The sequence below is a fragment of the Priapulus caudatus genome, unplaced genomic scaffold (assembly GCF_000485595.1).
Source record: "Priapulus caudatus unplaced genomic scaffold, Priapulus_caudatus-5.0.1 Scaffold712, whole genome shotgun sequence".
Lineage (NCBI taxonomy): Eukaryota > Metazoa > Priapulida > Priapulimorpha > Priapulimorphida > Priapulidae > Priapulus > Priapulus caudatus.
Genome location: NW_014577773.1, coordinates 23,480 through 36,530, shown reverse-complemented (window position 1 = coordinate 36,530; position 13,051 = coordinate 23,480). Strand labels below are relative to the sequence as shown.

The window sequence follows — 13,051 nt, the reverse complement described above, 5'->3', positions numbered from 1 at the left end:
AAAAAAATGAGAGAAGCGAGAGAGGAGAGTAGAGAGAGAGAGAGAGGAGAGAGAGAGCAGAGAGCACGAGAGAGCGAGAAGAGAGAGAGAGAGATTAGAGACGAAGAGAGAGAGAGAGAGAGAGAAGAGAGAGAGATGAGAGAGAGAGAGAGAGAGAGAGAGAGAGAGAGAGAATGAGCTCATGAGTAACGTGGCAGGTGTATCATGCTAAACATCCCACTTTCATACACATGCCCCCTTCTACATTGCGTGCGGCCAGTAAAATTGCCATAGGGGAAATGTACGCCATGCTATGCAAGCGTCGATGATGCACGCCCATGTTACAGCATTGTACAATTTTTGTGTGTCAACGTACAATGTTGTACACATAATTGTCTCGTTCCTAATTATACACCGGTGCGGTACCGGGTAAAGTACAGATGTTGGTATAAATAAATTGTCTGCCGAAACGCTTATACGGTACCTCGCGTAGGAAACCTCTCATTAACGTGTAGCACTCCCCGCCAATCACTCTTAATGTCTAACTGTAACTCATATATGATAAAGACAGTTAAACTGACATGTCTGTGTGTGAGCGTGCGTGCGTGCGTGCGTGCGTGGTGTGTGTGCTGCTGGGGCGTGCGTGCGGCGTTACTTTCAGCGGCCTGCTCGTGTCGCTGTCAATTGTGTGTGCGCGCGCGTGTGGGGCATGTGCGCGCGTGTGTGTGTCTATGTGTGCATCATCTGCGCGTACGATCGAAGCTATATAGGTGTTCTGATACAATCCGCTCTACACTGAGATTGGGTCTGGATGCGATTTCACACACCTAGCCTAGCATCACGTGCGTGCGTGTTGCTAGCGGGACACAACGCCACGCAGATGTATTCCCAAAGGCAATGGTATCTTTCTTACATTGAAGTCTTGATTTCCAAATGAATCACAGCTATAACTCGTTAGCTAACTGAGCGGCTCTGTGCACTGCAAAATTACTGGCATCCACTGGCATTATCCCCTAGAATTCTTCCTCGTTCCGCTACGTTTTCTCTTAAGACGTTCCACATTAGAGATACAAGAGACATGATGCCTTTTGGGAAACATTTTGGGTGAGGGGAATATAAAGCATTATGAAAGGAGAGACAGTTCTTCTATGTTATTCGAGCCGGAAACAGGGTTGAGTTACTTCACTGCATATACCGAATGGCTCAACTCGCGCGGAGCGAGGAAAGTTAGCGGATATTGTTAACTCAGGCTCGGTGACTTGTAAGACATTGTTGTGATGTCAACTCGATAAGCTACCGACTTGAAAGACACGAACCAATTAATGTCAACAATTTTCAGCACACTGACCCGTCAACATGCGGCGTTGTAACTGAACATGGCAGAACAGTATCGATCAACAAGGGCCGGACTGTTGATGGACGCAAAAGTTCAACTCCCCGTATCACGAGCACTATTACAATGCTAGGGAACTACACGGAAAGTGACTAACTGCCGGCGCGCGCGCCATTTATAGATTAGCAGTCGACATTTAAACAGAAAGGCTCCACGGATTGCCATTGAAATGTCAGTTCATTCATTAGCACGACGCACGAGCAGCGAGAACGCTAAAATATGCAGCCATTATGCTGAAAGCACGGACACACGCGTCGGGGAGGTGTAACGAATTGCGACGTACACTCGATAGAGAATCTCTCCATCATTGAGCAAAAGCTCAGCGGTATACACTGCCGGCAGGAGTCGTTCACACGTCGGCGCCGGCGCGTACAATGAGTGAACTATGAGGTTTTGAATGCGAGCGCGAATCCTCATTTACGACTCACCTTCCCGGGGGATGGGCTGGGGTGGTGGTGGTGGTGGGGTCGGCTTGAGTAGGGGGTAGTGGTGAAGAGCAGCGGTGAGGGGTGAGGGTGAGTGGTGAGGGTTGGGACGGCTGTGGTGAGGGGTGAGGGGTTGGGACGGGCTGGGAGTAGGATGAGGGGTAGGGTTGCGAACGGCTGTAGTGAGGGAATGAGGGGTGGAGGTTGGGACAGCTGGGTGAGGATGAGGGGTGGGGTTTGGACAGCTGGGGTGAGGGGATGAGGGTGGGGTTAGGGAGCGCTGTGGTGAGGGATGAAGGGGTGGGGGGTTGGGACAGCTGGGTGAGGGCGAGGAGTGGGGGTTTGGACGGCTGAGCTGAAAGGGGCTGAGGGGTGAGGGTGCAGGGATGAGGGGTGGGGTTGACGGCTGTGGTGAGGGATATGAGGGTGAGGGGTTGGACGCGCATGTGGTGAGGGATGAGGGTGTGGGGGTTGGACGGCTGGGTGAAGGGATAGAGGGTGGGGTTGGGACAGCTGGGGTGAGGGGCGAGAAGTGGGGGTTGGGCAGCGCCTGAAGCTAGGGTGAAGGGGTGACTGGGTGAGGGGATGTAGGGGTGGGGGTTAGGGAACGTGCCCTGTGGTGAGGAGTGAGGGTTGGGCGGTTGGGACGGCTGTGTTGTAGGGATGAGAGGTGGGGGTTGGACAGCTGGGTAGGGATCACGAGGGGTGGGGGTTGGGAAGCGCGCTTGTGGTGGAGGAGGAGGATGAGGGTAGGGGTTGGAACAGGCTGTAGTGAGGATCCCGGGTGGGGTTGGGACAGCTGGGGTGAGGATTGAGGGTAGGGGGTTGGGACAGGCTGGGTGAGGAATGAGGGGTGGGGTTGGACGGCTGTGCGTGCAGGGATGAGGTTGGGGTTGGGAGCAGCTGGGGTATGAGGCGAGGTAGTGGGGGTTGGTACGCGGCTGAGCTGAGGTGAGCGGTGCATCGGATGAGGGGTGGGCGTTGAGCGTGCTGTGGGTGAGGGATGTAGGGGTGAGGGGTTGGGAAGCAGCTGGGTGATGGGGTGAGGAGTGGGGGTTGGGAGCGCTGGGGTGAGGGTGAGGTGGTGAGGGGTGAGGGGTGGGGGTTGGGCAGACGCTGGTGTAGGGGTGAGGAGTGGGGGTTGGACAGGCTGGGGTCGAGGGTGAGGAGTGGGGTGGGCGGCTGGGGTGATGGGTGAGGGGTGAGGAGGGATAGGGGGCGGCTTGGGGTGAGGGATGAAGGAGTGGGGTGGGGGTTGGGGCGGGCACTGGGGTGAGGGGTGGAAGCATGTTATCTAAAGAAGCGAACACTAAGTATTCACACACGGAACGCCTTTGTACGCGCAGCCATTCTTTCGCTCTACGACGATACCAAGAGTGCATAATAGAATATATTCTATTATATACGGACTCTTGATGATATGTATATCAACGGAGGCGTAGCTCATTCGGCTTGAAGAGGAAGCCACGCGCGGTTCGAGACCTAAGCAGTTCTCCGTTGGCTATACTGATTATATAGTAGCATCAACATCGGCCTGGAAATGCGTGCCCCTTGCACCCCCTCCCTACCGCTAGCTACGGGGACGAATGTCGGAAAGCATTTCCGAAGCATCGGCGAATGTCGGAATCTCAATTACGTCTCGGAAAAGAGAATAAGAAAATGCGGTTTACGATCGTTAACCTTTCTCAGTAGCAAATCAATGACAAAAATCAATGTTAGAGACTCATTTTTAAGCCGATAGGTCATGCACACGATCACAATTACTTGCATGTTATTTACACACACACACACATGCACGCACGGTTACAAGCACATTGTAAGTAATAACGGAGATACACGGACATACGCTACACGGAGATACGTGTATTGTGATCCAGACGATATGCGATACTAGTAGTACGTCACAACACGTTTGAGTAACACGCTGACAGCATTTCACCTGGTGGCATTCACACGGAACCCGTTGCCAGACGCATGGCGAGTAGTTCTGACATTATAAGTTTAAAATGTCATAACTTTTGAAGCGAAGAGTTGAGCAAACGTCACTATAATTTAAACTCACGATAGACATAAGCATTTTCGATATTTCTGACAACAGGCGCATGGAAAAACATCAACTAGCTACGAAAAAACACGACCGCTTTAAATTAATGTCCGGCCTTTCGTCTGGACAGCCACGATAAATCTCCCGTGCATAACACAATCAAATTATGGGTAAATTAGAAAAATTTACATTTGATGTTAAAAACGATTTGTAACGATACTAAGCGCGGATAAATCGTGAAGGTCAAAAGAGATCCACATAATTTTCACATACACCGAAATAAAGTCATGCACACGAAATTAGTAACAAGTATCACTTGCTGTAATTGTTAAAAACAGCAAAATATCGTATGTCCGACACATGCACCGCACATACCAAGTTGACCGGGTTTAGGGTATAGATGGTTACGACAGCTAAATGAGTACGTACATTTACGGACCGTACCTTAGTAGAGGCTGGCTGCTCATGACATGATACGTAAAGCAGAAAAGAAGAAACAAGAGAGGAGTGAATTGTTAACATCCAACTAAAACATCCGACGAAAGCATTTTTTCTGCTATATATATATGGGCAGCGTAATGCGATTTAATTCCCAAGTAATCATATAAGAGTGGTCCCCGCTGTATCTATAGCCTCGGATAAAGGGGCGCATCGCTTAAACGACGTCTTTGAAAAGCATACCTTACGCACGTCGTTGTGTTTCGGGACCACCGTTTAATCGGGACATTTTATCAGGTGCCGACCTGTCTCAATAAAGCGGGGACCACTGTGCAAGCAATCTTACTGCAAAACTAAATGGGCGAGTGTTCCCAACACGGGTTTTATACACAACACCGCTGACCAACAATCCCGTTGTTCAATCACAGATAAAGGAGTGAATAAAGAAACAAATGACTTTATATTCACGCCTGACGAAAAGTCGATGATTTATGGAATACAAAATGAAATTTTAGTTGATGAAACGCTCGCCAGCTTTTACTGAGAGCGTTGACCGATGGCAGCATTAGCAGCTAGAAACCCACGCCTGACCCTACATCTCTGTCAACACGACCCCTGCAACAACGACTAACCTAACATATTAGCTAGTCAGGTGCGGTGAACCTTGATATCTGACTACATTAGGTCACCGACGCATTAACAGCGCACTACCATCAGCAATCGTAATCAAGTCATTACGATTGATTGCATAATTATCATTGATGCACTGCCACAATAGCCTGCATTTAATTGGTGAGGTAACTGCCATGTACACACAACAGACCATTCCATCTTCCTCCTCGGCATATATATATATAATATATATATATATATATATATATATATATATATATACATATGTATAACCGAATTCTCTGCAGAGTGGGCTAACGCTAGAAATGTTTGCTTCCGTGGCGGATAAACGCATTAATAATTCATAGCTGAATATATGCATTGCGTGTCTAATCCAGTCCGAAGTGTAACCACTCAGATGACGCTTTCAGACATTTATCAAGCTGCTGCTGCCGCCGCTGCTGTTGCGCAGCTGTTATAAACACAGAGGCCTCACCACTCTGCTTCAGAACGACCGGTGTTCAACGTTACCTATATAAAAGCTGCGCATCAATAATCCACGAAGCCTGGCATCACACCAGAACCGGATCAGTAACAAGTCCAAACGATCGAAGATGAGGTTAAAGAGGCAAAATAATGCACATCCTGCATTATTGCTGATACCTTTGCAGCTCCACAGAAGCATAAACTTAGCCCATGCTTACTGGACTGCTTTACGGCAAAGTGTAAGACTTACGCTTTGCCGTAAAGCAGTCCACTAAGCATGGGCTAAGTTTATGCTTCTGGTAAGTTGTATCGGTATCAGTAATTATTGGTATCACTTACACTGTAAGTGCAATATGACACAATTTGGCTACACTGCCACACAAAATAAGTAGATTAGTAGATAAAACTAACGTTCGGCCCAGAGGTAAATCATCGTTCCTAACCATCGAATCTGCCAGAACATCGCATTACGAATTAGTTCTACGAGTATTACGAGGTTCTACCTGTATCTGTAAATGATGTGTCCACTAACAACCAACCCGCACAGACAGCCTGCTTGATTTTACATAGAACTAAAATATCGCAGTGTGTATGTGCTTGATCTTGATCTATCTTGAAAGTAATACGTGCTAATCCCGACTAAGATAGTTCCCAAAAATTTAGGTGGGCCAGGCGGGCGACAAAGCATGTTAAATTGCCCCTTACTGCTGCATTGCCGCAGTGTGCCGTGACTCACCAATCTGAGCATGCGCAGCGTAACGTAGCTAGACTTTGGACGGATTCAGTATTTTGCGTCTGTAAACACCGGTTCACTGCCTGGCCCAGAAGAGTTTGATGTAGCACGAACATTTGCACATGTACATGCAAGGGCGGTGCCAAAGTGGGATACACTAAGAGGAGCACCCAGTGATGTAAACAGTCAAATTACGCATAAGATTGAAGTGACATGCCGTAGTGGTTTACCAGAAACAGTACATCACCTACATTAAGAATCGCGAAGAATTCTATACTCGTGATATAAATAAAACAATTCTGTTTCGTTTCACTCAGGAGAAAGCAGTGATGATTTGGTTAGCTCTCAACTGATTTCACTCTTCCAAAAACTAGAAACCTGATATATAAAGGAAAACAGCCAGGGCAGATGATTGGCTGCATGGGAACAACTGGGCACGACAAAAATATTTGTCTAGATAACTCTGTAAAACCAAAACAAAAATTTCTACTAAAACAAAACCGATGGATGCGGCCAATAGGTGTTTTCATCCATCTGCCTACAGACTCCCAGCTTTACTTACCTTGATAGTATCACTGATCTCGGAGGTAAGAGCTCCCGATTCCTCTCTCACCACGTACGACTGTATGATCCTAGACGAAAATAACGACACACTCAAAAAACAGCCGCAGAGTGCGCCTGACTCCCACGAACATTTTTAAAAGTTTATTTCGAAGGATCAACTCGCTAAGAGAGACAATCTTCAGTGCTGCTGTTCTGGAGAGCAGAGGACGGACGATACGCACAGGCGATGCGCAGGCATGATCCGAGTAAAACCAAGGGGAACGGTGACGTGGCGGCAAATGAGTTTAAAAAAGATTCTTGATTTACATGGTCCGTTTACCCGCGCCTAAACTCTGCTGAACAATCATGGATTTTTGTTAAAGGGCCGGACACACCAGGCGATTTTCACCGGCGATTGAGTCCAGTCATTTGCCGCTGATTTAATCGCCCGGTTCGATCGCATCGATCAAAACGTTTTGATATTATCGGGCGATTATTTCAGTCGCGCGACTACAATCGCGTAGTGTGTCCGGGTCGGCGAATGAGTCGCCCGATTGTACAATTAATCAGCCAATCAAACGGTGCCATTTTCAATCATGTGACTATCAATCTAGGTGGCGCGAGTGTTTTAGCGTTGCAGCAGGAGAAAAATCGCCGATGAATCGCGCTGATATTCGCCTAGTGCGTCCACTCTCAGTCGCCCGACTCATTCGCCGGCGAATTATCGGGCGATAAAGTCGCCCGATTAGATCGCATTAAAATCGCCTAGTGTGTCCGGCCCTTTAGACCACTACGCGATTTACCGAGCCGTCTATCCTGCATGAGATAATGCTGAACGAACCATATTAGTTCCTCTTATAAGCGAAATGACAGCATCAAGCTTACAGGTCCCCTCCCCATCCCTCAGTGATGCTATACCGCAGTGTCACAGTGACAGCCAAAGTGGACATGAATGAGAGTGGGCAACATGGGAGCACGCGCGGGGGGGGGGGTAATATAGGGTTCATGCCAAGACATTTTTCTTGACTTTTCCTCCAGGACACCAAGATCTAAACCGAAGAAAATATTTTTTTTAATAAAATAAACCGAATATCTCGTTGACAAGCTTCAAACAAGTTTTAGCCAGTAAACAGAGGGCTGTATCTTCAGTTATTATCACTGGTGAAATATGGAAACACGTACACATAGACAATGTGCTCATTTCTAGGACTTAAACCAAACATTATAATAGCCTCTTTTTCAGGAGTCTCCCGGTTTTCCAATGTGAACCATATAAACAAACATACATCATTGTTTCATGCAGTGGAGCGTAACATAGAAGTGATATTAGGGGCACACAAAAGCAAGTAACATGTGCGCGCACACACACACACACACACACATGCATGCTCACCTGCTTGCACGCACACACACGCACACACATGCAAACACACACACACGGACGCACGCACGCACGCACCTATACACGTACGCAGAGGTGGAGGTTGACAAGCGTCTCCTCATACACAAGATCGTGCGTCTGCAGAAGGCGCACGCGCGCAAGAACGATAAGCTAGAGTTCCTGGAGGACCACATCCGCCAGCTGACAGACGAGAACCAGCGCAAGTCCCGGTGAGACAACCCCCCCCCCCCCGATGCAGTATATCTGTGTGCGTGTGTGCGTCGTGTGTACGAGTGCGCGTACGTGCGTGTGTCCGTGCGTTCATGCATGTGTGTACGAGTGCGCGTACGTGCGTGTGTTCGTGCGTTCATGCATACGTGTGTGTGATCACATTTCTCTCTCCCGCCAGGGTAAAAAATACACGGGAGCGATGAGCGATTCGCTCTTCAAACCTCCGAAATCGCTCCCGTGAGGCTCAAAATCGCTCCTGTCAAACATTTTACGAGAGCTATTTTTACCTCAGACTCTTGAAAAAGAGCTCCCGTGAAAACAAAGTAAAAGTAATTTTTTCCCTGTCTCCCACGTTGTCACACAGGAGGAGGAGTCGCCGCAGCACTCCGTGCGTTCATGCATGTGTGTACGAGTGCGCGTACGTGCGTGTGTCCGTGCGTTCATGCATGTGTGTACGAGTGCGCGTACGTGCGTGTGTCCGTGCGTTCATGCACACACACACGCACGCGCGCGCACTCATACACACATGCATGAACGCACGGACACACGCACGTACGCGCACTCGTACACACATACATGAACGCACGGACACACACACGTATGCACACTCGCACACACATGCATGAAGGCACGGACACACACGCATAAACGCACGCACACGCACGCGCGCTCGCTCACACACACATGCATGAATGCACGCACACACGCATGAACGCACGCACACACACGCATGCGCACTCGCTCACACACACATGCATGAATGCACGCACACACACGCATGAACGCACGCACACACACGCATGCGCGCTCGCTCACACACGCATGCGCGCTCGCTCACACACGCATGCGCGGTCGCTCACACACACATGCGCGGTCGCTCACACTCACGCATGAACGCACGCACACACACGCACGCGCGCTCGCTCACGCACACATGCATGAATGCACGCACACACACGCACACGCAGGCAAACACGTACACGGACGCCCGCACATACATGCATGCACACACACACACACCCACACACTCTCACACTCACACACACACGCAGACACACGCACACGTTACGTACACGCAGACACACGCCCACGCACACGCACACGCACACGAGTGTGTGCGTGCGCAGCAGCTATCGTGTACCTCGAGCAGTGATGGCGACTCGCGCGCGACGCTCGGTGTGCTCGCGCTCGCCCTCACGCCGCCCGCGTGCTTGCCTGCCGTGTCAAGCGACCCCGTCGAGCTGGCCAGCGAACCGGACATACGATCTCTGTCTGCGACGCTCCCCGATTCGTCGGCGCGGCGGCGATAGTGTATGAGCTCACGCTGCAAGTCCTATAAACAACACGAACAATCACCGTTATGTTAGCCACCTAGGATCCGCCGTTGGAAGCTGCATGTGTATGTACGATGATGTCGAAGTTATTGATTAGTTTTTTAAATAAAAAACTATTATATTATTATTTATTTACATTTTAATTTGTATTTTTACATACTATTACTACTTAAAAATAATAAACAAAAAAATTATGTATTATAGTTTAATTAATATTATGTCGAGAAAGAGTTATGACAATTTGGACTATAATCTGATTATAATGATAGTTGTAACTATTTACAATGTTTCTGACAACGTGCTCCAGAATTCACAGGTGCTGTCAGGCACTCTTATGTTTGGCTCTGAGCCCACCAATGACTAATAGGACCCGCACGTGCTGTTTATAATGACCACAAGTTGTAGAAATTATACATGTTGCAGCTGTTGCTGTTTGGCAGTGCTTTGTGGGGCACACACACACGGATCACGTTTTTGCAGGTACTGTTTCCTGGAACTCACATTTATTTGCCACATCTGTAAATGCCAGACTGTGTGGCTGACTGAGAGAATAAATACTAGATCATGTTGATCATACTAGATCATACTAGATCATGTTGATAAATACTAGATCATTAGCAGCCGTTTACTGCTTGTTACTACTGGGACTGCTTGTAGATGATTATGAACTTAACAAGGATAATAACGACAAGGAAAATATAATAAATGCACAAAAACCAACAGCAAAATGCTGAAACTGGGACAGCAATTTACACAAGTATGAAAGCAACTGGCAACATAGCCTGCAAGTGTACGATAGTAAATTAGCCCATGCAGCTAACATTACCCTAAGAGCCAGTGTATGCCTCTTCTTTAGGACTTTGTTTTCGTTCTCCTCATCCTTAACCCTCGTGTGTAGCTGCTCCACTAAAGTGGTCTTCTCCTGTAGCTGCAGCGTTAGCTCACTCGTCTCCTCTACCCTCTTCCGTGTCTCCTCTCCCAGCTCCTTCTCCTACACACAAAATTTCCATTCCATACACTCAGTGGAAAAAATGACGTACACTCAATAAACACGCGATGAAAATGCAATAGGAGTTATATATGTGGCTTGTTACTCATAATAAACACACATTGTTACACAACACTTATTTTTGCAACTATCACTGATGTAAATTAAAAAAAATAATTGGTTGTAAATACGCCGGAAATCAAGACGAATGTGGTAAACAATCCACGGATGAGCAAGAGACATGAGTGACGTGTTTTCTTGCTAACTTAAGAGTGTAACTTACAATCATCGTGAACACATCTGAAGTACAATGACATTAGCGCTTATTATATATTGTTATTTATTATTTATTATTATTATATCCAACACCTGTATATTTAGACCATATCTGATTTATTAGCATTGAACTCACCAGCTTCTTACATTCATTTTGCAAGCCATTGCTGAATTTTGTGAGCCTCTCGACGTCTGAAGCCATAGCAAAAACCTGGCAGCACACAAAACAAGCATCAGATTTAATAAACCAAGTCCTAATTCGACAAATGCTCGACATGCACCTGCAGTACATCATACTCACTCTGCAGCGAAATGTACCGCCAAGAATCGTTACTAGGGTTTTTGACATTTTGACTGCTTTCAGAGATTTTCCCCAACACTCGTTCTTTGTCGTCTGCCGTCGTTTTTTTTCTCATTTTGTCCTCGTTTTTGTTATACTTCTTTGCAATTTGATGGTTTTCGTCATCCGAGGACTTTTTTTTTATCCCGGCCGTCGCATTTTGCGCGCCTGTTCCCGTCGTCTTCACCGTTGCGACCGCGCCCGACTCCGACCTTGACATCGGCAGCACTGACCTTGGCGTCGACGGCGCTGCGCTGCGACTGCAGCTGTGCGTTCTTCGCCGTCACCTTCTCGGTAAAGCCGAGTAGCTCACGCTCCTTGCTGCGCATCGCTACCGCGCGATCGGCCACGTCTTCCTGGTGCTGCCGCAGCGTGTCCAGCTCCTGCTGCAGCCGCGCACTGTGCTCCCGCTCCCTGCCAAGACAGTTATAATAATAATAAATAATAATATTAATAATAATAGTGGTTCTGCCGCAGCGTGTCCTATTTATTATTATTATAACTGTCTTGGCAGGGAGCGGGAGCACAGTGCGCGGCTGCAGCAGGAGCTATAATATTAATAATAATAGTGGTTCTGCCGCAGCGTGTCCAGCTCCTGCTGCAGCCGCGCACTGTGCTCCCGCTCCCTGCCAAGACAGTTATAATAATAATAAATAATAATATTAATAATAATAATAATAGTCGCAAAAACAGCACGTGGGCATCATACAGGAATGGATGGATGGCTGCACGCACGCACGCACGCACGCACGCACGCACGCCTCACGATGACAGGCGCCGATGCAGAGGGACGAGTATGCGCAGAGACGAGAACACAGAGACGAGAGAGAGAGGAGCCGGAGATGAGAACACGTACTCATCAAGTGCGTTCTGCACGAGCTGACCCTGCTCGATCTGCGCCTTCAGTGACATGATCTCAGCCTTCTGGTTCTGCAGGATGTCCTGATAGCCCAGCAGCGTCTTCTCCTGTGCCTGCCGCTCGATCTCCATGCTCAGCACCTGGGTGAGAGCGTGCAAACACAGCGATCAGTCACATGAGCTGCGTGCAGTCGTTACAGTGTTGGATGTAATAGCTGCAGCGTTGCATGTAATAGCTGCAGTGTTGTATGTAATAGCTGCAGTGTTGGATGTAATAGCTGCAGTGTTGCATGTAACAGCTGCAGTGTTGTATGTAATAGCTGCAGTGTTGGATGTAATAGCTGCAGTGATGCATGTAACAGCTGCAGTGTTGCATGTAACAGCTGCAGTGTTGGATGTAACAGCTGCAGTGTTGCATGTAACAGCTGCAGTGTTGGATCTAATAGCTGCAGTGTTGCATGCAACAGCTGCAGTGTTAGATGTAATAGCTGCAGTGTTGGATGTAACAGCTGCAGTGTTGGATGTAACAGCTGCAGTGTTGCATGTAACAGCTGCAGTGTTGGATGTAACAACTGCAGTGTTGGATGTAATAGCTGCAGTGTTGCATGTAACAGCTGCAGTGTTGCATGTAACAGCTGCAGTGTTGGATGTAACAGCTGCAGTGTTGCATGTAACAGCTGCAGTGTTGCATGTAACAGCTGCAATGTTGCATGTAACAGCTGCAGTGTTGCATGTAACAGCTGCAGTATTACATGTAACAGCTGCAGTGTTGCATGTAACAGCTGCAGTGTTGGATGTAACAGCTGCAGTGTTGCATGTAACAGCTGCAGTGTTAGATGTAACAATTGCAGTGTTGCATGTAACAGCTACAGTGTTGGATGTAACAACTGCAGTGTTGGAGGTAACAGCTGCAGTGTTGCATGTAACAGCTGCAGTGTTAGATGTAACAATTGCAGTGTTGCATGTAACAGCTACAGTGTTGGATGTAAC

General features: G+C 48.0%; 1 protein-coding gene across 1 annotated transcript in view; it reads right to left on the bottom strand.

The window, feature by feature from the left end:
• Nucleotides 1-5,708: 5,708 nt before the first annotated feature.
• The window catches only part of LOC106812995 (coiled-coil domain-containing protein 186-like), a 23,599-nt gene continuing 16,256 nt past the window's right edge, over nt 5,709-13,051 (bottom strand). The window contains exons 9-16 of the mRNA XM_014817037.1: nt 12,060-12,202; nt 11,437-11,617; nt 11,000-11,074; nt 10,426-10,590; nt 9,407-9,598; nt 8,553-8,560; nt 6,673-6,742; nt 5,709-5,717 (exon numbers count right to left, since the gene is read on the bottom strand). Of these exons, the coding sequence (XP_014672523.1) occupies nt 5,709-5,717; nt 6,673-6,742; nt 8,553-8,560; nt 9,407-9,598; nt 10,426-10,590; nt 11,000-11,074; nt 11,437-11,617; nt 12,060-12,202 (843 nt within the window). The remainder of the gene's footprint in view (nt 5,718-6,672; nt 6,743-8,552; nt 8,561-9,406; nt 9,599-10,425; nt 10,591-10,999; nt 11,075-11,436; nt 11,618-12,059; nt 12,203-13,051) is intronic.